Here is a 25,156-nt window from a genome sequence, read left to right as displayed (position 1 = left end):
GATGGCGCTATGACTCTGAGATAATATTGACATATGGACCTGTGCAGGCAAGTACACTGATCATGTGACAGAGGTTTGATGCAGATTGGACATTGCACAGAGGAGTTATAATAAATCCCAATTTTTGGGCGAATCATCAAACTTTGACGCAAAGCCACGGTCACACAGTGTGAGGAAAACTCACAATTTGACTTAGTTTTCATCTCAAAGGAGTCAAGATGACACTCACCGAAATCCATGTTAATCTGATTAAAGGAGTTTATTAAAATACACGTGTAAAACAGATAAAAATCTAAAATTGCCGACAATAAAATTGCGTTAATAAAATTTGTGCCCCGGTAATTTATTTCCGTCCGATCATAATATTTGTGTACCAAATGTTGTGAAGATCGGTTTAACCAGACGGAAGTGCTGCGTTTTAGGGGGTGCAGTTAGGTCATTTTGCATCACCCCAGAATATGTACATTTTCATCAGGCCTGACGATTCAGAGTTTGGTGAGTTTTTTCGAGTATGTTCAAGCCGTCAAAAATGTGATTCACTTTCCTGACAATAAAACGAAAAGCAATAGGGCCTTCACACTTTTAGGTGCTCGGGCCCAAATCTTTGCCCAGAAGTTGTACGCCTCCATTGACCAGTCCAGTGTCAGCCCACTTACATTTCTTATCCAGTCTCATATTAGGTCACCATGACCTTCAACCACTGAAATGTAATCTAGGGTGCAAGTGACAACTGGTCAAAATTTGAGGAGGCAAACTTGAGATATCATGTTCACAAAGCAAAAATGGGATTTGTGAGGTCACGGTGGCCTTGACCTTTGACCAACTTCACAAAAACAGAGACCAACAAAACATCTGTAACATTTTATTAAAAGCATGAAAGGACATATTCACGTCCTCGAAAAGGAACATAAATACAAAATATATTTATATATACAAATTATGGCAGAGACAAACAGAAGCGTACCGAGTACTTTCTAAAAATGTTAATTCACAAAAAACAGAAAGGAGGACATATTAAATGTATCTCCCAATGTGTGGTTTATCAAAGAGAGGTGAATCAAATGATGCATTCTGGTTCAGAACTCAGCAACCCTAAAAGGATTGAGGTACAAAAATGAGGTAAGCACTAATTCTGGGTAAAAAGATTTAACTTGTTTTGCTCTGTACATAAATTTTTAAAAATTTTATGCAGTTTTTACATCACTTGCTTTCATAACAACAAATGGATAGAAAGGAAAATTGACTACCTCATTTTGCCTATGTTACTAAGTTACAAGGTAGAAGTTTACAAACCTTGCAGCTGAAACCAGATGAAAGTTTTCACAGTTGTCGTACCTGGAGCAGAATATTTGCGTTAAAGTGCGGCCCTGCAAACATTCAGGAAAGGAAATGTCCTTCTTCCCCAACACTCTGTAGCTCAACAGAAGTAATACAACATTCAGACCAGAGAGGGGCACTGTGCCAGCACCACAAACGAGAACTCAATAATGTTCATGGCATTAGCACCCACCTTTTGCATCAGCTTTTGTTTCTATGTTAGTTAAAGATGAAAATAATAACAATGGCAGTAAGTAAGTAGTCTGTTATCAGATGTTCAGAACAGTTTGGACTTTTTTTCGAGATACGAACCGGACGTTGAATTATCGCACAACTCTAAATCTTAAAATCTATGAAATAAGCAGCTTCTTTTAATAATTTGGCCAGTAACCTTGGTTACTGCATACTGTGTGAAGAGGCTGATGCATTTAAAAAAAAAAAAAATGCATGAATTCACATCATGAACAGTGATGTGGATCTTAATCGAGTCCGTCTTGACTTTGTTGGCGGAAGTGAAATGTCGCTTATCGATCCCGTTCACGCTGACAGAAACAGTTTGTTTTAACACTGGGAGGCCAAGTTTAATACTGTTACTGCTCAATTAACACTATTTCTCTGGGAGCACTGGGAACCGCACAAATGAAATGATAAAAGCAGCATCGATCTGAGGGACTGAATTGACACAATTTGTTAGAAATCCTCATGTTTCAGTGCAAATCTACATTTTTTCCTCACATTTCCCTAAACTCCACTCAGCTGAACCTGTGTGATTTCCACGACTTGATAAGATACTGCATGTCCGTCATGTGCTTCTAAGAACCACAGCTGACACCAGTGAATACAATCGTGAGTCTGAAGAATGCTGATTAAGGCATTAGATTGAAGACACATTTGCACATTTCAAACTTAACCTTGTGTTGTGTTCATCCCTCAACCACCTCGCATCGTTTCCTCTGCTCTGCTTATATTTACACACATTTAGAGCATAACACACGGAGCAACATTTCATAGGTTACCGCCTATTGCACATGGAATTTTGTCTTGTTGTTAAAAAAAAAAACTTGTTAGTTCAGCCTTGGGTGTCGAATGTCGGCTTGTCCTTCTTCGCGTTTTTTCTTCCGCTTTTATTTTTATAATTTTTTTACTTTCTTCGACATAGAGTTGTATAGTGTTATTCACCGAGTCCTAGCTGGCAAACCCGCCAGGCGGCTCCGGATCAGGGGACTCCGGGTCGTCCTGGTCCTCTGAGGGCAGGTGGACGCGCTGCTCGTCCATCCGCTTGGCCTGCACCCTCTGGATCAGACTGAAGAAGTCTTCGTCGGGCACCGTGGGTGCGTGGGGGCCGGCTTCTGGCGCGGAGCATCGCTGGTCATCAATCCTGGAGGACTGTGGGCAGAAAGATCAATACATTTAGGGAGCCGAGTGAAAAATTTGACATAACACTACAGAGTCCATGTTCGACTTCAACTTAAGACCCACTGTTTCCACTACAACCTTCTCCAAAGTCTATATAGCTAATAATAAAGAATATAGGAGGATCAATAACTTGAGTTCTTCTCATTTGCGAGTGGTGTTCTCACCTGGCACTTGATAAGCATGTTGAAGAAGTCGTCGCTGGGCTCTTGGTGGTCTCCCTCGCCCACCAGGTGTCCCAGGTTGTTGTGGGTAATCCTCAGGCCCGGGAGGTTACCAACATTTACCCGCTGGTCGTCGAGGCGGCGGCTCTGGGAGCTGGCGATCAAATCGAACAGCTCCTCAGTCTGGGGGGAGGTGGTGAATGCAGGATCTAATAGGAGAGGGAGGATACTGTGTGATTGACAGCTAGAACATTCCAATGGGTAAAGGGCGCAGATGTAGGACGTCATGTAGTTTCCCTAAACTCTCAGTCAGCCCCCCCCCCCCGCTCCTCCCAATATACCTACTTCTGGTTTCAAAATACTAAATTGGGAGCGGCCAAAATTCCAAACTCAAGGCTTTAAATCGGAGATCACAGGAATTTCAAAATGGTGCAATTCACGTAACTAAAATTCTAAATTAATTCTAAGTGTTAAACTAAACTTAAAGCTCCACTGACCTATCATGTCGTTCAGCACGGCGTTCGCAGCATCCTCGCCGTTCTGTGCCTCATCAAGGTGGCAGCGCTGGTCGTCCATGCGGCTGCTCTGGAACTTGCTGAGGAGGTCAAAGAAGCAGTCTTCATCGGAGGGGTCACGGCCCAACTTCTAGGAGGAAATCAAAAACATCAGGTGAGCAGAGCCGTCTTTGCGACCATCTTGAAACCCTGTCATCACCTCCGGTTGGTTAGCAGGTTGCACAAAAACTACTGAACGAATTACCATGAAACTTGGTATCCAGATCCAGGATTTCCTTTCACTTACTTTACACTTAACATCTCCATTGATTTCTCATAGATTGATCTTGACTGATATCTGTGAGTGTGAAGAATTTGGTGCAGAAAAGCTAAGAAGTGACACTTGTGTGTGCTTCACTCTGCAGCCGGAGCCAATCCCAACTGACTTGGTTTATAAGAAAATAAGAATGTGGTTCACCAAATTTTTCCTGGATGACTTAGTTATGTCAAAACTGTGCCTTTATCCAAGAAACATGATCCGCAGGTGAAATCATTAAACTCAATTCCATTACGAGTTGCATAATGAGGATCATGAAGACGGCCAGCTTGTGTGGAGGTGATTAACTCACGAGGGGATTGTTCTTCCTGGTGAGACTACCATGACCTAGATACGGAAGCTGGGACAATATCACCACAACCCATTTACATGTATGTTAAAAAAGTGGAGGTAACCTGGAAAATACCAAGAGATATATCTGTAGCTGCTTTTTGAGGTCATGCATGTTGATAAGCAAAAACTTAATATGATTGAACATTGTGTGTGTTTTCCGTCAGAGCTCTGCAGCTGTCGAGCATCCTGCCTGAGGAACTTAAATGAACGAAGTATATGTCATCTTTTAAATCACCCCTCATACCTTCTGTTTATAGTGAATATAATGTTTGTTGTTCTTATCTTGACTGCAAGTTACATTTTTCACATTTAATTTTATGTAACTAATAATAAGTAGTATAAAATAGTAAATATTTATATTTAGTTGGAATTTTTTTGGACAATACAACATGAAATGCTTCCTTTAGCTTTAACTTCCACACATGAGCAGCGAAGTTGTTAAACTCCAGCTGTAGTCTTCAGATAAGTTGGCAGAGCCAGTAATGTGCGTGTAACTCTAATTAATGATCAGCTGATCAATTATTCAATCACTGTCAAGCCAAGTAATTAAAGTCCACTTTGTGTTAGTGATGCTCTCACCCACTGTCACGGTCCAAATTATTGTGTTGCAGCTTTGCAACTGAAGGGGACAATTCATTTATCAACAACGATTTGGATTCAAAACACTGAGCTAGAAAAGTTTATTTAAAAAAAAATTATGTTCGACCAGGTATTCTGGCAATCAGGTGGTCAGGTCTTGTGATGCCGACGGACAAAACTGCCAACAGAGATCAGAAAACAATACAATATAAAAATCTTGAATTAAATACTGGTCAATAATACAACAGCAGGTTGAATTATAATGTCAAAAGCTTCTCTTAAAAATCCCTGAGGTCTGTTCCAAGGACCAGGTTTAGTCTCTGGAAAACTGCAGTGCAAAAACTGGAATATCCTCAAATCTGGAACATAAGCCGTTGACAACAGAAGAAAAGCTGTGGCCAGAACATTTGAAAAATATTCCATAAAATATTTTAATTTTTTTTTCAATCAGTTACAATAATGCATAATTTGCTAGAATTAAAAGAAAAGTCTTACAATCAATAACTAACAAATAACAATAGAATCAACTTCTTAGATTCCCTCCAGATTATTTTAAACTATTAGTTATGCCCCAGTAACACAGGATGGTTGACAGTGAAATGTTATGAATATAGTTCCATTGTTTTGAAACAGATGACTCTTTAGCTCCACATATTCCACAAAACATCAGTGATAACAAACAAACCCACGACACTGTTTTGCAGAGTTGAACAGAAGCAGCAGAGGTCGTGACAGGCTGGTCCTCATTAATAAAGACTTTCGGACGATACCGTCCCTCCCGACCACGCCTCAACAAACTGACCCCGATAACAATGAGGCTATATTAACTCCTTAAAGTGTGTTCAAATGTGTACGACCAAAACAAAAGAAGATTTAATGGCGACTGGTTGATAAATTGAAAACCACTTTGCCTGGAGCAAAATCTGTCAGCAGACTCCGGTTATCAGGCAGCAGAATCTCTGCTTCTCCACGGCTACGCTTTCTATTCGAAAAAAATCCCACCATGGTTCAACATATATTTTACTTATTAAAACAGTGAGCTACCTCTCGACGCAACACACTGTTACTCCACAGTGTCAAACGTCTTCGGGAGAAAAGTTGGTAACCCCCGGTGTCCTTTGCACCGTCTTGTTATTCAAGCTGTAAAACATAATTGAATCATCTTACCAGCGGCACTTTGTCTTTGTCCTCTATCTTTCCGACTTGCTCTCTCTCTCTCATTTCTCTCTGAGCTCTCTTTCTCCCCCTCGCTCGGTCCGCAAACACACACACCTCGCCTCACACTCCCCCTGTCTCCCCCTACTGTCTCCCACCACTTTACATCTCTCTCTCTCCTCTCTCTCTCTCTCTCTCCTCTCTCTCTCTCTCTCTCTCTCATCTCTCTCTCTCTCTCTCTCTCTCTCTCTCTCTCTCCTCTCTCTCTCTCTCTCTCTCTCTCTCTCTCTCTCTCTCTCTCTCTCTCTCTCTCTCTCTCTCTCTTTGCTCTCCTGCTGTACTCAACTCCCTCCCTCCAATTTCCTCTCCTTGTCTATCCCTCTATTTCATCCTTCTTTTTAATCTCTACCATCCCCTCACTCCTCCTCTCCCCTCTCTCTCTCTCTCTCTCTCTCTCTGCGGCTCTAGTGCAGGCCATTTTTGTCCCGTCCCGTTCACTGTGGGAAAACAACTCATTATGGGAAGCAAATGAGAGGGGGTGGGGGGGGGGGGCTGGACCCTGTGGGGAGGTTGGCGGTTCTGTGATCAAGGTCAAATTATCAGGAGAGAGGGAGAGCTGCTGGTGGTGGGCGAAGGGGAGAACTGGGGTGAAAAGACGGCTCCATCGATGAGTGAACTGCACGCCAGCATCGGCCGCCGGCAAGAGACAGTGGCGCCGCATTGAAAAGGCGATGCTGTGGTTTTTATTTATTTGGATCAGGTGTGACTTATAGCAGTTGTGTCCTTGTCCCCCCCCCCCCCCCACCGGCCTCCATGCAGATCAACTCACTTCCCTTTTTTCTGCATTGTCCAATTAATCAAGTAGGCCACAGGGAGAGAACAAGGGGGAGAGGAACACGTGATGATGAGAGAGCGAAAAGAGACAGGAAGACAGTGACAGAAGAAATGTTGCTGGGTGTATGTGTGTGTATGTGTTTCACAGCTACAGTCCTGTGAGGTGATGCCATCATGGATGACAACGGAAGTCATAAGACATTTTTTGCCTCCTCTGTGTATTTCTAGCTTTATTCAAAGATCATTTTTAAGTTATTAGATTGTATAATTTAATTTGCAATATTGTCCTTGCTTAAAATGTCAATTCCTTGAAATAAAAAAATTGTCTTGTGATTCAAACACTCTTTGTAGGGCTTCCTTTATTTATCTAAGTCACTCGTTTTCCTGAAATCTAAAACTGTAACCTCTTTAACATAAAGATAAACGGGTAAATATAGGTTTTATAAAACCCCCTCTTTTCCCAATGCCAGTGGAGGACTTTGCCTTTTTTCCCCCCGTGAGCCGTGTTCAACATCACAAATGTGTCTGGAATTGAAAAGCACCCCGCTGTCTTGCCAGTGTTGCATCTTGCACGATAGAGAGAAGAAAGAAAATAAAAAGAAATCGCTGTTGTTTGTTCCTCTCAAGATGTAAAAAAACAACATTTCAAATCTAGGCTAGTCAGATCGTTGGATTCTACAAAGTCTAGACTGCCAAGATAAAGAAGAAATTAGCATTTTCATCCAGGTGTCATGTTTCCATCACTGCTGATTGAAGCCAGAGCCGATAAAAAACTAATTTGACCAGGGACCGAACGGTGATTGTCTCCATTCCCACAGCAGACAAAAGCCAGACATTAGTGTGTTAGTGGTTTTTTAACCAATGGAACAGAGGCTTAGGAAAAAACAAGCTAACTTCACTTTTAAGTTGACAAAACTTGACAACATAAAGTAAATAAAAAATAAAAATGCTAGAATGTGAACCTAACTTAATCATGATCAAACCTAATCCTCATTTGATGGCTCCACAAAGTTGGTTTACCATTTATTTGAAAAAATATAATTTGATTACATCTATTTATATTAGGATACAGTAAATCTTGATGTCATCCCAAGGTGGATTTCTCTGACTTATAGCTTCAGGGAAGAGCAGCCAAAGTTCACAGACCCACAGCTGCTTTTAGAAAATTGGCAGATAAAAAAAGGGTATACTTCAATTTCCCCTGTGTCCCCCGTGATGAACTATCATCATGCAGCCCAGTAATGTTCTCTCTCTCTTCTAGGACGTCAGCCTCCTGATTACAACAATTAGCTTTGTCACAGAAACAGCCATAAGATGCTGTGGGCAACGCTGAATACAGGGATATAACAGCTGTGAAACCACATCTTCATTAAGAATCTAGTTCACAGCGAATGGATCACCGTTGGGCTTTTAATAAGATACCTACATAGCCCACATCTTACACAAGCTCATGGGAAATTAAAGGAAACGGTTCCAATTTAAACTCTAATGTCAGATTTTTTTCCTCGCAATTTCTTCAATGCAGAAGCCCTGAAGACGAGTCAGAGAGGGGACGAAGAACAGAGAAAGTGGAAAAGGGAATTCAGCAGTCAGCGTGTCAGATCCCCTCGATACCATCTCCTGTATTTTCTCAGGTGGGCTCTCATGGCAGAAGGATAAATGGCTGGAATATGTTCGATTTAAAATGAATTATTATTGTTGCAGATGTTGGTGCGCTGCTTCATATTTGAGGCCCGTGATTTAATTTAATCAGAGCTTGTGGAGTGTTTTTCAGTCATAAGCAAATAACACTGTGCCGTGTATCTGAAATAATAGGCAATAGCTCATTAGATGGGTGTATATGAAGAGGGATGACACGTCTCCACTTCCTCCCACTGTCCACAAACGCTACCATCTCGTTGGCGAGGTCCCACAGATACATGCGCTCAACCAAGTCAGTTTCACTCCATCGTTACAGCATCGAATAACTGATTTAAACCAAACTTACCAGAAAAATTTACAGAAACAATCTTTGAGAAAAGAAATGTCAACGCGTACTTTGACTTTGGTCCATGTCCCATCGGCTAACCCGGTAGGGTTTATGACCTATACCGCAGCTGGCCACAAGGAGGCGATCATCCATGTTAATGTGGATCTTGTACTATGCTTATAAAATGTAATAACTACAACGCTAAAGCCCAAATTAGATTAATATGAAGTTACAGTGAGAAGTGGGTTAGCTTAACTTAGCATAAAGATTGTGTGGGGGTGGGGGAATCAGAGCAACCGGAGAATGAGAGCGTTGCAATGCATCGCAGTAAAAACATGAACAGCCACTCACTGGCACTGGAGGCGGAACTTGCACAGTGATGTCGTCAGAGTCTAGCGGAGAGTCGAACCACGGCCTTTCGTCCGACGACTGACTGTCGGGGTAGCCTTTCCTTTTGCCGGGCTGTGACAGCTGACTCTTGGATCTCCTGGGTATACCCTCCAAGTCGTGGTTCTCACCGTTCTGCAGTAAAAAGGACACATTGTTTTCCGTGAGGGGTCGAGGGCGGTTTGGTGGAGCGGTGCGGGGATCACACAATACACAAACACAGCTCGCTCCGGACTGAAATGTGAGGCAGAGGAATCACCTTGTCTGACGAGTACTTCCACAGCTCTACACTGTCCATGCTGTTTCTCTTGGTGAATTTGGGTCTCGCTCCTATTGAAAAAAAATAGATGGGTAATTAAACGTTTTAATATCGCACAGCTTTAGAATCTGTCATAGAGTTTATTCTAAAATTATTCCACTTGCTGATTCAAGCATGCAAGGGGCTCTTTGTTTGTTCCCTTTTTTTCTGCAGTGGTCTGTAATGTCAGTAGTGGTCCCGTGACGTGCACGCAGACTGTGAGGTTTAGGGAGACAAGCGAGCAAACAATCTGAATAAGAGTCTGTTTGCCAGCTTTGCACCAGGGAGGGAAATGTGAGCCATGGGTGTGAGTTTCTGCCTGGAGCAGGGTTCATGAAAGCAAACATCACACAAAAGCCAAGCTGACTGCAAAGATAAAGACCGTTCAGCTCCTCCATGCTTATATTGTGCAAGTTCTCTCAATTATGTGAGTGAGTGGATCGCTTGAGGTAGATTTATAATAATCTGCTTTATTTGGGGATGAATAGTTGAAAGTAGGATGTGTCTCTATGTTGCTTTGAAAATGTGAAAACCCCTTGTGTTTTGAATGAGTCCACTGTGACACAGAGTCAAAAGGTCAGTCTCACTTTATGTCAGCCCTCCATGACCTATAGTTATGAATACGAACAGTATTCTCAGTAATCAAGACAACACACCAAATACAGAGTTCAATAGATCAGAATCTAAAATGACTATTTATCCTCTATAGTTTTAAAATGACAATTATTGTCAATCATTTTAAGTTTATTTAGCCATTGGCCATTGTTTTGTCTCACACACACACACACACACACACACACACACACACACACACACACACACACACACACACACACACACACACACACACACACACACACACACACACACACACACACACACACACACACACACACACACACACACACGTTATGATTAAGGAAACTGAGTAACTCGCTTTCATGGGGGTTAAGAAATCAAGTCACATGAAACACTGACGCAGAGGACAACAGTGGCTGAGTGTATGGGTAATTCCACCTTCAGAGTAAGAGCGGCATGTGATTCTTTTGTTTCCTTGTTTGACTGAACATTTTTCATTGGGCAAACATCTACAGCTGAATAAGTCACAAGGAGAAACACAACCACAAAGGTCATCACAGAATTCAATCTAAAGTAAATTGTTGGAACCTTTAATGCTGATTGTGAACAGATTCAAGTTTACATTATGCCCATATAAGGGTCTAAACATAATTTGTACTGTACCATGATTAAACTGCTAATTCTAATCTTATTTAATTCAATTGTACAATAGTTATAATTAATACAACTTAAGAACAGGGACCTTCACACTGATACATGTAAATTAAACTGAACGTCTGCATATCTCATTATCTCATTATCTGAACAACTTAAATTAGTGGGAACAGTATTGCAAAGTCTCAATGACAAACTAAATAAGTGGTATTAAGTCATTCCATTTATAGCATTCACTAGGTGTACATGACAAAGATTTTTTAAGTTTCTCTTAAATCAAACTCTCTGTGATTTATTATATTCATATGTATACACTCCTGTTTAAAAGGAAAAGTTCCACATTTTGAGAGAGATGCTCGGTTTGGCAGAGAGTTCAATTAGGATATTAATACCACTCTTACGGCTATCCTTAAAATATGGAGCTACTGCCCACTAGCTTAGCATTATGACTGTGAATAGTTAAAGCTTGGCTCTGTCCAGAGTTGATCTGGCAGCACCTCACTTATAAAATACAAATAAGATAGAAAGAACTTGAAGTGTTACCTTGCATCTCAAACTCGGAGCTGGAGGGCGAGAGGTCGCTCTCATTGACGCCCAGAACCTCCATCAGCTGCTCCACGTTCATCCTGGCTGTCAGTTCCCCATTCCTGTCTCCAATCTGAGGGAGAAATACAAAGACGGGGACGAGGATTAAACTAACTAGCTCAAACACAAGAAGACTTAACTTTGAACTTTTAACGAATACTGTGTCGCACCTCCTTCGAGATGTCCAGGTGCTTTCGTGCGTAGTGAAGAGCTTGTTTGTGGTTCGCTAAAGACACGTATGCATTTCCCAGACTCCAGCAGGCACGGCCTTCACCGACCCTATTGAACCACAAACACACATATACACATTCAAAAAACTATTCCACCGCTTATGCGTGTTAGTGTATGAGTGCATTAGATGTAGTTTACACAAACTCTACCTGTCCGTCAGCTCCTGGGCGATATACAGGTGTTTCAGGTGGTAGTCTATGGCCTTCTCATACTCCTGCAGAAGAGTGTAGGTGTTTCCCAGGCTGTAGCAGGCCTGAGCCTCCATCACCTGGTCCCTCAGCTGCCTGGACAGCTGCAAAGTTTTCCTGAAGAAAAATAAAGAATTATGGTAAAGAGTGAAATGAAAGGAAGTCTTCAAAGTCTTTTTATTTCTTGTGTTTTAAGAGTTCAAATAACGCATCAGAATCAATTATATTTCATGTTCAATATAATGTCAGTCCCTTTTTCTTTTTTGCATTTCCTCCAACCTCCACTAGAGGTCACACTGCCCTCTTCCCTCACCTGTAGTACTCTGTGGCTGTGTTGAACTGGCCCAGGAAGATCAGGGCATTGCCCAGGTTACTGTATGCCCGCCGCTCTGCTGCCTTGTCCCCAAATTCTTTGGCAATGGATAATCGCTGTGAACGACACAGCAGCGAGGGTCAAGTCAAACCACAATATATCCATTCTGTTTCTTAAATCTGCAAAAAAACAAAACCGGTAAGTTCGACCAAGTCACGTCATTTGACTCTTCTTAAGACTAATTCGTAGACTCAATGTACAAGCACAGGCTGTTATGTAAGTTCATGCTGTGAGCTCTGCGGAGCACATCATTTAAATCAGCAGAGGTGCTGCTGCAGCAGTGGTGCATCAAATCAGCCCCTCTGCTAGGGAAGCAGTATGCTCTCCTCTGTCGCACACTGATAGATCTGTGATGGGGCAACGAGAGCGCCTTCTCCCACGAGCAAACAAGTGGTTTACAAAGCAGAGTGACAGGAAACACATGCAGGGAAGCCTGAAGTCAGTCTTACCAATGATTCACCAGAAACCAATTTCCTCCTTTTTTGTCCTTTCTACCAGGGGCTATCAATCTCTGCACACAGTGTGATGGTACAGCACGAGATGGCTCAGGATCCACTTACAACCCCGGGGGGTGAAAATCATGGTAGGGGTAGCGGCGCCTGCTATCTTATATTAGCAGAGCACTAGGAAATGACACATATTTTGATGAAACACTATGTTGTATTCACACTCTATCCCTGTTCTTGCATTCGCTGCATAGCTGGCAGCGAGCACAAGGACAGTTATTCTCTTATGTAGTTTGCATAAAAATGGATTCAGTGAAATGAAAGGAATTAACACTTTCTATACAAGAGGTCAGTTCCTCCTTCTCTCTGGGAACTGAAAATGTTGCATGTAGAATCTTATCCAGCTTTGTCAACATGGAGCAAATACATTCAGTCTGCTGCGTCACTGAAACCTTTTCAGTTTAATATGACTTTAGCTTCATCACAAGTGGGCTGTGTAAAGTGGAGAGCAGTCAACTTTATAAAAAGGGGTTATTTTATTATCATTATGAAATGCTGATGCTGCTCATCTTCATCATCAGATAAACACTTAGGACTTGGTCTGTCATAAAGGATAAAACTCAACTTTTGATCACAAACGCAATCCTCCATCTTTGATCAAAAACTGATTTGAGTAAGTCATAACCTTCTGTTGCTTGGTGGTAGTTATCACTAATTAAATTCAGTGGGAACCACTTCTGGTCTGCATATGACAGAAGTGAAAGAAGAGAGGGGACAGGTTGATGAATGACACAAGGCAAATTAATATGTGATGCTGAGGCTGCAGGGACGACACTCAAAACATTCATGGCCAAGAGGTTTATATAAACTTGGTCAGCATTGTGATATTAAGTTTAAGATTCAATTATCTTTTATTTATATTTTGATGAATACTATGCACTAAAGACAATTCCCCTCTGATCAAGTCCATTTTATACACAATCTGCTGCAGATAATAACACAGCATCTACAAAGTCACTGAACAGCTGCAGGATGAACAACCTTGTGTCACCTATAAAAGTTAGGGTGCTGTTCTGCTGACACAGGGTCCCCCGTTCTGTTTTGGCTCATTAACAAGGCAGATATATATCACATGGGGATGCTGCATTGACACGAATACGATGCTGGTGACTATTGTGTGGGTTTTCTCACCTGCCGATGGAACTTGATCGCTTCGACAAAGTTCCCCAGCAGGTAGTGGGTGTTTCCCAGGTTCCCGTAGGCCCTCCCCTGAGCAGCTCTGTCTCCAAGTTCCTTCACCAGACACAAGTTCATCCTGCAGAGGAATGGACACACCACTTAAGTAGCTGAATGTAAATGATAAGTACATTTAGGATCTTAAAGATATGTAGTCAATGTACTTGTTCTTTAGATAATCATGCCGTCATTGGAAAGTGATTTAAATGGCAAATATAAAATGCAAGATGTTAGAGAATAGAAGGGCTCATTTTAGGTTGTGGAATTGTGAAAATGCTGCAGCCAAAGCTTGTACCAAAATAAGAGTAAAAACATGAGCAAATCAGCAGTTAAATTAAGAGAAAAACTCAAATCCAGATGTGGTGGGCAGTCACAGACGTATTGAATAACAGATGAATAACCACTAAAGGAGAGTTAAAGTAGTAACCCTCGCCTAATTAAGTGATAATTCACAAAATGCAGTAAAACTCAATTTTCTATGCTGCGACTGCCATTTTCTGTTTTCTGCATATTGTCCACACTGTCAACTTAACTTACTCATAAAATCCAGTGGCCCTTTGCAGTGTGTCTCTGACTTCAGCAGGCAGGTCCCCCGGTTCCTGGGTGCAGCCCCATAACTGTTGTTTGCCCTTTGCATGAAACACATTTCCTATGTTGTAGAGAGCTCGGGCTTCTCCAACCTACAGCCGGAAAATATAGAGATAAGGAAAAGAAAGATTATGGTTAGTCGGGTCGGAGCAGATAAACATACAAAAGGTCTCAATGTATTGGTGCGTCCGAAGAGCTTTTAAGGACATGCTATTGAAACAAAATAAAAAAATCAGCATGTTACCTTATCCCCCTGCTCTTGAGAAATATCCAAATGTCTCTGACAGCAAACAACAGCCTCATCGTAGCGCCCCAACACTTTCAACGTGTTCCCGAGGTTCCCACTGGCTTTGCCTTCTCCGATCCTGTCTCCTATTGTTCTGAGAAAGCAAACGAAGACCCACTGGGTGTTAGGTAACAAAGACCACAGTCGTTTAGTTAAACAGTAGCCATTAAGAAGAGATGCTGTGTAGCATTATTTTTAATTGGAGGCTCACTTCCGAGGACCAGGTCCCAGTGGCCCTGGTGAGACCATAACTTAACAAGATAAATCTCCCCCGGGTCTTTAATCACTTCCCTGCTGAAACACCAGCTGCACTCACTGCAGGGGAGCAGATTACTCATATGAGCTTAATACCCAGCTGCTCCTTGTTTACTCTTACTGTATGAAAGTCCCCTCACTTTTCTTAGAATATTCATCATCTGAATCAAAACAAAATTAAATCAGCTGATGATCCTTTTGCATTTGAGACTTTACATCAAATCTGTTGGAGACATTGACCTGGTTCTTCCACGTCTGACAACGTCTATATATCAAATAGAAGAGTCATAAATACATAATTCAGGCAAAGGCAAATCTCTCTTTCTATTTATCTCTTATTATTAATCATTGATTATTGTATCAGATCACAACTAAGACTTTTTGTTAATTTAATTGCTGAAGCAAATTTGTTCATTTTTTAGCTGATGACTCAAAAACTGAAAATCCATAATTTTCTATATAAAATCTGGTCAAAAAAGCACTTTCATATTACAGGGTATAATCATTCCTTCAAGCCTGGGACTTAAAAGAGATAAATATTATAGAGGGTGATCAAATAATAGAAACTCAAGCCTCTATTACACATGATTTTCTGGTTGTTTTTTTATGAATATATCTCATCTGATGCATCAGTATTCGAAATGTTGGTCTTTAATAATAGCAGGGTTGGCAGCAGCCCCCAAAATTCAACACCAGTCAGGCTCAATTAAAGGGTGCACAGCTTACCTGGCCAAGGTCAGGTCATGTCTGTGGTACTCCAGGGCTTTGCCATACTCCTTGAGGTAGAAGTAAGCATTGCCCAGCTGGCTGTAGATGGCACTGAGGGTCTTCAGGTCTTCTGTGCCGACCTGAACGGCTGCCTCGAAGAACACTGTCCCGCCTTTAAAGTCTCCAGCCTTGCAAAGTCGCTCTCCTTCCAAGGCCAACTCCAAGCAAGAGGCCTCCATCCTAAATGTTGCAAAAACAAACATAACTATAATTAACACACAAACGTGGTCAGTGATGTCAGTGATATGGCCCCTTAGTACTGAGGCAGCTCATCTTTTTCTCAGGCCAAGGCACAAATTGGCTGTATCACCATGACAACAAGGTCTAGCCATATCCGTGGACTGTTGCCTTAGCAACTGAGTTTAAGCTCTGAGATGAGCACCTTGAAAAATGTTCATTACTGCTCATATGAGCCTGATCTTTTACAGGACGCTTTTATAAAGACAGTTTTTTTCTTTCCGTATAAAGCTGATGATGCCTGTCAACACTTTCTGAGAGTAAGGGACTAAAAGTCATGTCATATTTTATACTATATATGGTAAATGCCTTCTATGATTTGGATAAAAGACAAAACCAACATGGTAAAAGAGATGTCAAATTTGTGTCTATTGAGAAGATCCTTGTTTTTTGAGGACTTTTCAATCAAATTATAGCAATCAAATTATTTTTATTATAAGATAAGTGTGGTATTGTGTAGCATGTACAAAATATTAATGAATCTAAATATTGATGCATCTAGCTGGATTGGATGTATCTGTCCCAAAGTGACTGCAGTAACAACCAGTGCAATAAGGGGTTTCATCCGTGAGTTGTATCCAAAAGTATACTGTACATCCCTGATTAATTGCATAATCCAGGATAAACTAAAGACCAGCCAATCTGGTTGCAGCTCCAAATTCCAGATAAGGTACTAGAATGTATAGCTAAGCAAGGATTATCCTCGATCTAATCAGTTTTTACAAAAGTCACCATTAAAAAGGAATAGCAAGCCGATGCTCACCTCAACAATGTTGGTTTTCTATAGTCATGTAAAAATGAAATGTACTTCTGGCTTACAGCTTGCCAAAAATTGGACTGTCACTAATACCAGAGCGATTCATTGTAATGAATATTATTATTTTACAAGATTAGTAACCATTGGTCACTTGGTTTGCAAAACCATGCGACAAGATGAATACAGTTCTGGGCCGTACCTGGGCTTTTGCTTGGTTCGGACTCTGTCCACATACACCTGAAGCTCCAAGTGTAAAGGCTTTAGCATGGCCTGAGGTCGGGGTCCCCGGTGGACAAGTCGACATGTCGCAATCTCTGCCCCGGTCAGAGGGCAGGGCGCAAATGCCATGAGGGTTACAGGCAAGAGCTACGTCAAAAACTCCACACAGAGATTGCAGTCCGTTCAAGTAGTACACTTACCACTTAAAATTCAATGAGACTGAGTGATATGATATATATAGATGGGATTTCCAGCTACAAAAACAGGTCCATATGAAGTCAGTATTGTCCACTGAATAACTCCAGTAGAATCTACAATGTCAGCAGCATTGAAGCAAACCTGGACACATTCCAGCTGAAAGCTCTACACGCAGTCCGAGAACAGCCAAGAATCACATCTGCTTTTCAAGTCCAGTCCTCGAGAAAGTTTCACAAAACCAAATGTTGGACCCTCCGCTCTACAAGCCGAGAGAGTCAGGAGGGGATTGTAGAGAATTCCACAAAAGACCAGATCCAGTTACAAATGTTTTTCAAAGCAAAAACATGTTGGTCAAGAGTCTACGAAGGGCATGTTTCACATATCCAAGTGGATTTCATGCAAAAGGATCAGATGTTCAGTTCTTATCCCCCGAGAAGAAGTGTTCTCTCATTTGACCCTCGTCAACCTGCCCTGAACTGTGACAGCAGAATCCACGGTCTCGTCTTGCTCCACTTTAAAAGAGGGAAGGTATACTATAGGGGATCATACTGGGTAAAACCAGGAGGGGGGGGAAACCAGTGACGACAAAGCCAGTGTCATTCATCTAAGCTTGACCAGTGCCCCAATGAGAGATAGAGAGGAAGGATGAGAGACAGAAAGAGTGGATCGCTAATCCAGTGAGCGGCAACTTGTTGCTGGAGACCACACAGCCCAGTGAGCGGCCCAGTCTAATCCAACTCTCTGCTGACACCGGCGGAAACTTCAGTAGGTCACCGGGCAGGGCTAATAAGACTGTGAGTGAAGGGGATGCGAGGATATGAAGGAAAACACTATACTTGTACTGATGTTTATCAATTGTTTTAACTAAAATCTCAAATCAACATATTTGAGACATTTTCTCAGCTGAAAAACTGAATTTGGAAAAAAAACTTACACAAGATTAAAAAAAACTGTTCTTTTCAATACAATATAATTAAGATAATAAAACACATGACTCAGTACCCTCAGACACACCCTTAGACAAGTATGTGGAAACAGGCGACCTCTGTCTGTACACGTTTGTTTTCGCATATGTTTGTGCACGTCTTTTGAAGGTTACCAGATATGGACCAAAGAGAAGAAATGGAGTTGTACAACAATAAAAACGTGGGGGGCAGTGTCGCCGATAGTTCCGGCAAGACAACCATAAGACACAAGGAAGAAATACACCATCCACAAGAATTTAATTTTCTCACAGACCACCGCCATGTACAACGCTTTAGCCTCATTCCTAAGAGGTAGAGATAATCACAACCTTCTCCACCATCACCATGTTTGTTTTGTTAGAAACTCTCGACTATGTTCTTCCCTCTGGTGGATGCATTGCTTAACAACCATCACAACGTACAGGACGCATGGAAATATATGGGCAATGACGGTTATGTTGTTTTAAAAACAAATGTGTCTCGTTTATGGCAGCATAAATTAGCCTTCAGAGCAGAGACAGGACTTTTTTCCATGTCAGACATTCAACTTGTAATGAACAGGAAGATCCCATATGCTAAATATAACATCAACAAAAACTGCTTTTGTCCTATTCATGTGTCCCAGTGAGCCGTGTCATTACCGCGACCTTGGAACTAAGCGGCTAAATGGAATTCAGCCATCATTAATTTTATGATTGATGTGCTTTGGTTTCTGGTCTCCTTGAAACAAAGGTAATGCAGAGACCCCTCCAAGAAACCACAGACTGACACCATAGGAAGTATCCATGCATACCCTCATTGAGCTCAAAACATAGTTTGACCCTGTGTAACTCACCTAGGGAGTATCCAACACAGAGTTCTTCCTTCTCTTCCTATGTGTATGAAATGTTACATGGTGGTATAGAAATATATTGTGATAGAGTATAAATTATGATAATTAGAAACACTACCAACAGTTCAAATCATTAAAATTTAATACAGCCTACAAAGACGTAAGACAGACATTTTAGAAAGGAAACATACCTGAATGACAAAAGGTCAGATACGAGAAGAAGCTGCCGTCATTTCACTCTACGCCAACACCCTCTCACTCGTCACTGGTACAATATAATCAGCCTTAGAACTACTGCTACTACAACAGCAGCTCAGTTTTAAACCAGTGGCTCTTTCAGGGCAATAAACATCCTAAATAAAAAGTTCTGTTTCCAAAAGGTGAAATGAAATGTCCCAACTGCCTTCATCATAACAAATGATGCAATGTGATGAGTGCTGTTGTGGGGGAAAACAAATCCAGGCCCTCGGGCAAAGGCACTCCAAACATCTTTTGGCAATAACATCACTCTTTAAAAGGCGGACAGAGGTGGTTACCAAGGTAGAACACAGTCAATAAAAATGTGCAAGGTCGTGTCCTCTGTATTAAATAAATGGATTTAACAGCAGCAGTCTGGGTTTTTATGGAGGGAGACTCCACAGCTCTGAGAACCCTCAGCCAGAATGAAACGGGGGGGGGGGGGAATACAGGATGGAGGTAGACTATAAAAGCAGATGAAATAGTTCACTCACAACAAGCCTGAAAACTTCAGTCAACTGTAGACACAGAGGCTTTGAAAATATATCAATGCAGTGTCTTCAGGTAGAGTTGAGGCAAGTAGCTACGGGGCTGTTGTTACCAGACCAAGGGCAGCAGATGTCCAGGTGCAGACGGTGACGTTAACTACCACCAAGTTGTAAAACCTTGAGTTTTCATGGTTTGTGGGAAATGGGTATAGCCTTAAAAAGGCCTGGCCACTTGGTTAAAGAACTTCAGCTGTGCAGTTGTAAAGTCAGAGGCAAATAGATCATCCCTTATCTAGGTCAAAAATCGGTAAATGAAAAGAACAGCTTGATGGCTAGGCTGACGGTTAAACGACAGGCGGAACGAGGATAACAAACTGACACAGAGGCCTTCACGGACTTGTCAGAAAAAAATAGGACAAGAAATAAAAGAGCAACAAGGGATTTGTCTTTGAGAGATGGTTTTCACAAAGTGCCTTTCATTTTTTTCATCTTTGTGGTTGGCAGAAGAATGGATCTGTGCAGTGTGGTCTGCCTTTTCTCTCCTCTGATTACCACTCTAATTGGTCTGTTTGAGAGACACTCATCCCATAATAGCCTGCCTGTGGTCTCAGAGATTCAGTCTCCCAGTGCTGTTGCCATGGCAGCAGAGAGCACATGTAATGTATTGGTCAGGTTTCAGGGAGGAAGTTACGGAGGTGAAACGGAGGTTTGTGTGTGATCCAAACTACGCAGAGTCTCAGGTTAGCCCTGTCACTGGGAAAAAGAACAAGGTGAACGATATTTCAAAATGCACCTTCTACCTTGTATCACCCTTTTCTTTGGTCTTCGTGAATGCATATCCATTCTGTTCCCCTTCTTACCGTGATAGTGCAACGACGTTGAATCATATTCAAACAATCAGCATTTGCACAAACAGTCTAAAACAACCTTTTTCTAGGTCTATATTCATTCATACGGGATCAAAACTGTGTCTCAGCGAGCAATAACATGCCCATGACCGGAACTGCACAAAATCAGAATAGAATAAGTCTCTAGTTTATGTTTCCAGCTGTATTTCATAGTTGAGCCTCTGCAAAAATGCATTTACTGCAACTGTTAGTCATTCCACCCCATCACAAATGGACCAGACAGAGTTTTCGCCATCTTAGAGATAGGGTGAGGAGCTTAGACATCTTGGGGGAATCTCAAAGTCAACCCGCTCCTCCTTCCAAGCAAAAGGGGATAGTTGAGGTACACCCAACTGGGAGAAGACCCAGGAGGTCGACCCAGAAATCTCTGGAGGGATTACATATCCCGTCTGGCCTGGGAACACCTTGAGATTACCCATGAAGAGCAGGAAAGCCTTGCTGGGGAGAGAAGGATGTCTGGAATACCCTACTTGACTGGGTACCTCTGCGACTTGAGCTTGAATACTTGGGAGACAATTGAGGGTTTTTCACGCCCTCCATCAAACCACAGTGTTTCGACATGTCACAATGAAAGTGCGTCAGCATAGTTTTTTTGAAGCAGTCCTTTGTATTCACCTCAGAAAGTGTAAGTTAACAAGTACATGTCGACTCACATTTACTGTCGAATATGGAGAAGAACAATCCATAATGGCAACTAAAATATATGGTGCACTAGCGAATTCTCATATATGAAAACACAACATGAATTTGAATTCTATATAAGATAAGTTCAGTTAAGTTTTTATTGATGCAGCTTTTATTTGATCTATAGATCCTGTTGCAAATTCTGTTCCCATGAGTCCTGGCTTAGCTAAGAAACTCTGCGCTCTAATCCAGCCATAATTACAGAGTGCCACGGCTGGTTGTCACAGAAACCAAAGAGAAACTCTCTAGGAATGTTTTTTTCCTCTTGCAGATCCCGTCTCTTCCAGCTCGACCAGAGCTTTCTCCAGCTTACTTCTTTTGTCTGATTCTGCTGTAAAACTGCTTTTTCATTCTGTTTCCTTGAACTCACAAACTTGCTGTCAGTGTGTGATATTAACTGAGCAGTAACATCAACTGTGGACCTAGAAATATATATCTATATATAGATATATATTTGAAATTCAACTTAACTTAACTTTTGTGATCACTCTGAATGCTTTTAATCTTTAAAATATCATACTGCTGAGACAAATATGGATAAGAGCTTTAAAATGATATGGAACCATTTCAATGTGACATATAATGTATAAGGACAATATGGCCCCCGAAAAGTTCGAACTTAGTTAGCCCCGATTCTCTTTATGATCCCAGACACATATAATTTATGTTCCATGGGTTTATCATGCGACCAAATCATAATACCAAATTTCAAAACAAAAGTATTTTAGATAGATCAATATTTCCATTAGCCACACTGAGCCTGACCAACACATAGGTTGCGTCCTCCCAACATGACTACAGGAGCTGTTTGGTGACAAAGACCCCACATGTAATAAGTACAGTGGATATAAAAAGTCTACACACCCCTGTTCAATTTCAAGGTTTTTGTGATGTAAACAAATGAGACAAAGATAAATCCTGTCCAAACTTTTTCCACCTTTAATGTGACCTATAAGGTGAACAATTCAGTTGAAAAACAATCTGAAATCTTTTAGGAGGAAAAATAAAAAATATAAAACTTACCATAACTTGGTTGCATAAGTGTGCACACCCTTAACCTAATACTTTGTTGAGGCACCTTTTGATTTTATTACAGCACTCAGTCTTTTGGGGTAGGAGTCTAATAGCATAGCACATCTTGACTTGGCAATATTTTCCCACTCTTCTTTGCAGAAGGGCTCCATATCTGTCAAATTACGAGCTTCGTGGTATATCTAATACCTTGGAAATTATTGTGTACCCTTCTCCTGACCGATACCTTTCAATAATGAGATCCCTTTAATGCTTAGGAAGCTCTCTGCGAACCAAGGCTCTTGCTGTAAGTTGCAACTAAGAGAATGTCAGGAAAATCCTACTAGAACAGCTGAACTTTATTTAGGATTAATCAGAATCACTGTAAATGATGGTAGGTGTGTACAGACTACTATTTAACATGAGTTTGAATTTGATTGGTTAACTTTGAATACAGCCACATCCCCAGTTATAAGAGGGTGTGTACACTTATGCAACCACATTATTTTAGTTTTTTATTTGTATTTTTCCCTCTAAAAGACTTCAGTTTGTTTTTTCAATTGAATTGTTCACGTAAAAGGTCACATTAAAGGTGGAAAAAGTTCAGACAGGATTTATCTTTGTCTCATTTGTTTACATCACAAAAACCTTGCATTTTAACAGGGGTGTGTAGACGTTTTATATCCACTGTATATCCACAACCCTCATGGTGGAAAAGGTCATGTATTGACTTTATCAGTTTGTAAAATAGAGGGAGCGCGATCACACAGGGTAGATCCGACCATCTGACCGTAAGCAGCACTGTGACGCACTCTTTGTATTTATCTTTGTGTGTGCTCAAGTGTGTGTGTGTGTGTTTGTGTGAGAGAGTGTTTGTGTGCAAGTGTCCGGGACGTGACAACCTTGCAGGGCTTATGAATGTCACTGTGCAGCTCAACAGTTAAAAACCCGCCCCAGCAGCTCATTAAGGGGCCGCTCAATAGACAGTGACAGTCTGTAAGGTCTGAAAGTTTGTCAGTTAAATATGTAAGTACATTACAATAAAGTACATTACAGTTTTAACACAATTGCCTTAATGTTTTTGCATATTCCATCTGTGATATGACTCATTCAACAACACTTGATCGAAAACTTAAAAGTGGATGCCCTTGATAAGCTCAGTGTTATAAGAGATAAGAGAGAGAAGCAGTGACGCATCAAGTTTTACCATTTGCCAGGTAACACATGACATGATTGGTAGGGTGACCCATGAGCAAACGACGGGGGAAACCAGTTAGAGTTTAAATGAGATTAAATCGATCAACCGATTAGTCGCTCAACAGAAAATTTACCTTTTTGATCTTGTAAATTTTAGCATTTCAAAAGTGAGACTTTGACACTTGCCATTTATGGGTTATTAATATGATTTGGTTGAATAATATGATTATTCTGAGCTTTATTGTCATTCCTGAAGTTATGGGGAAACTTTTGATTTGTTTGTAAATGATACAAAATGTAGATAATAATAGTTGTAGACCTGGTAATAACAAGTAGACATAATGCCGATAAGTCCTCAGATGGGACTTCCATCGACAGACAGTGTGAAGCTCAGGTTAAAACTGTTTTAAAACATGCAAATATACAGACAGTGAGACAAGATGAGACAGACAATGTGCAAATGAGAGGGAACGTGGTCATCACATATTCACAGAGTATGAAAAACATGTGTCAACTGCTACAAGCATCGAATACGCCTCATTCAGGTTTTCAATAGAACTATGAAGCTGCAATAAAATGTGTTTATACAATCCGTGCAATGTCAGTATCACGTGTGTAAAACTTTTACACTGTATATATACTGTTGACATTGTACATACTACTTAATGAGTGCATATTGTCGCTGTGCACTTTTGCTGCTGGTAAATTTCCCAATAGTGGGACTAATGAAAGGATTATCTTATCTTATCTTTTCATCTATTATCTTATCTTTTAGACTCAGAGTATCCTGAGTTCACTGCTCTGTTTAATCAAATCGGAGCCATGTGCAGTGTCAAAGGTTGTCCAACCTGTGCATGCACACACACACACGCACGCACACACACTTAAACACACACACAGACACACACAGACACACACAGTGTATCTTCCCTCTACGTGCACATCTTATGAGGCTCCTCTCAGTCTGGCACATTCCAGCCGCAGCAGCTCTATGACCCGGGCCAGGAATGAGGCTTGGATCCGGGCTCTGGCTGCAGCTGTGACCGGCTCCTGGGCTTTAATCATAATATTAAAAAAATAAAAATCACAGGGAGCTGGTCAACCCCCCCGCCCCCCCCCCCCCTGCCTGACTCCTCCTTCCGAGAACAGGAGCAGGCTGGTCTAACCCTCCTCTTTTCCTCCCATTCAGCCGCTCCCTGTTGTTGTGTCTCCACCTAACAGACCCACCACCCTGTCCCCCTGTCCCCCAACCCCCTGTCATCCTGTCCCCCTGTCCCCCTGTCCCCCTCCGCTTCTTACCTGGAGTGCAGCCTCTTACTGGCCAGATCCTGGTCCACACCGTTAGCAGCCGACTGAGCCATAGCCCGGCTGCTCAGCTGCCTTGCTCCCGCTGCGGAGCCTCCTCTTCACGGCGACTTCCTCCACCGGCAGCTCCCACTTTCCTCCTTCTCCTCTGCTGCGTGTCTCCCTCTGTCTCTTCCTCTTCCTCCTCCTCACCTTTCTCTTCCTTCCTTCCCTCTCTCTTCCTCTCCCTCACTCAGCAGCAGCGATGGCAGCCGCTCAGGAAGTGAGGAAGTGAGGTGTCAGGCTGAAGACACCAGAAAAGCACGAGGCCCCGCCCCCTCTGCGTGACGTCACGGACAGAGGGCGCTGCTTAGGAGTGTGTGCGTGTTGTCGAACGAGGCCAAAGTGTGTTTACACTTTCATCAACTCACTTCATGTACACACACACGGTGTCATGCTGCTGCAAGTCTGATGCTCTGTGAGTCCGAAACAAAAGATCATTTAAGATAAGATAAAATAGGACAAGACAGGATAAGATAAGTCAAAGTAAACTTTATTGTTAATTCGGGCCATATGTACAGGTCAGGACATAGACATGATTCAAATGTTCTCTGATCGCCAGTGTAAATATATAAGTACACAGAAAAAATATAAGTACGCAGCATATTAA

The 25,156-nt window shown here is 41.7% G+C and overlaps 1 protein-coding gene across 3 annotated transcripts; it reads right to left on the bottom strand.

Moving 5' to 3' along the window:
* Positions 1-846: 846 nt before the first annotated feature.
* On the bottom strand, positions 847-24,798 carry gpsm1b (G protein signaling modulator 1b). Of its 3 annotated transcripts, none has more exons than XM_053411301.1 (14): positions 24,502-24,798; positions 15,428-15,649; positions 14,405-14,540; positions 14,110-14,252; positions 13,528-13,651; positions 11,831-11,946; positions 11,479-11,634; positions 11,269-11,377; positions 11,057-11,171; positions 9,242-9,312; positions 8,947-9,117; positions 3,392-3,536; positions 2,898-3,103; positions 847-2,703 (listed from the first exon to the last, which is right to left on the bottom strand). In XM_053411301.1, exons 1-14 carry the CDS (start codon positions 24,561-24,563, stop codon positions 2,503-2,505), a joined length of 1,977 nt encoding a protein of 658 aa, XP_053267276.1. In that variant the 5' UTR covers positions 24,564-24,798; the 3' UTR covers positions 847-2,502. The 3 variants fall into 3 exon arrangements, with proteins under 3 accessions (XP_053267276.1, XP_053267275.1, XP_053267277.1); XM_053411300.1 differs by having other exon boundaries at positions 3,392-3,539; positions 24,502-24,797; XM_053411302.1 differs by lacking the exon at positions 24,502-24,798 and adding an exon at positions 18,869-21,875 and having other exon boundaries at positions 3,392-3,539.
* Positions 24,799-25,156: the final 358 nt, after the last annotated feature.

This window comes from Pleuronectes platessa, chromosome 19, assembly GCF_947347685.1.
Source record: "Pleuronectes platessa chromosome 19, fPlePla1.1, whole genome shotgun sequence".
NCBI classification, from domain to species: Eukaryota; Metazoa; Chordata; class Actinopteri; order Pleuronectiformes; family Pleuronectidae; genus Pleuronectes; species Pleuronectes platessa.
The sequence above is the reverse complement of the archived record's forward strand: the minus strand, read 5'-3'. Positions and strand labels throughout refer to the sequence as shown.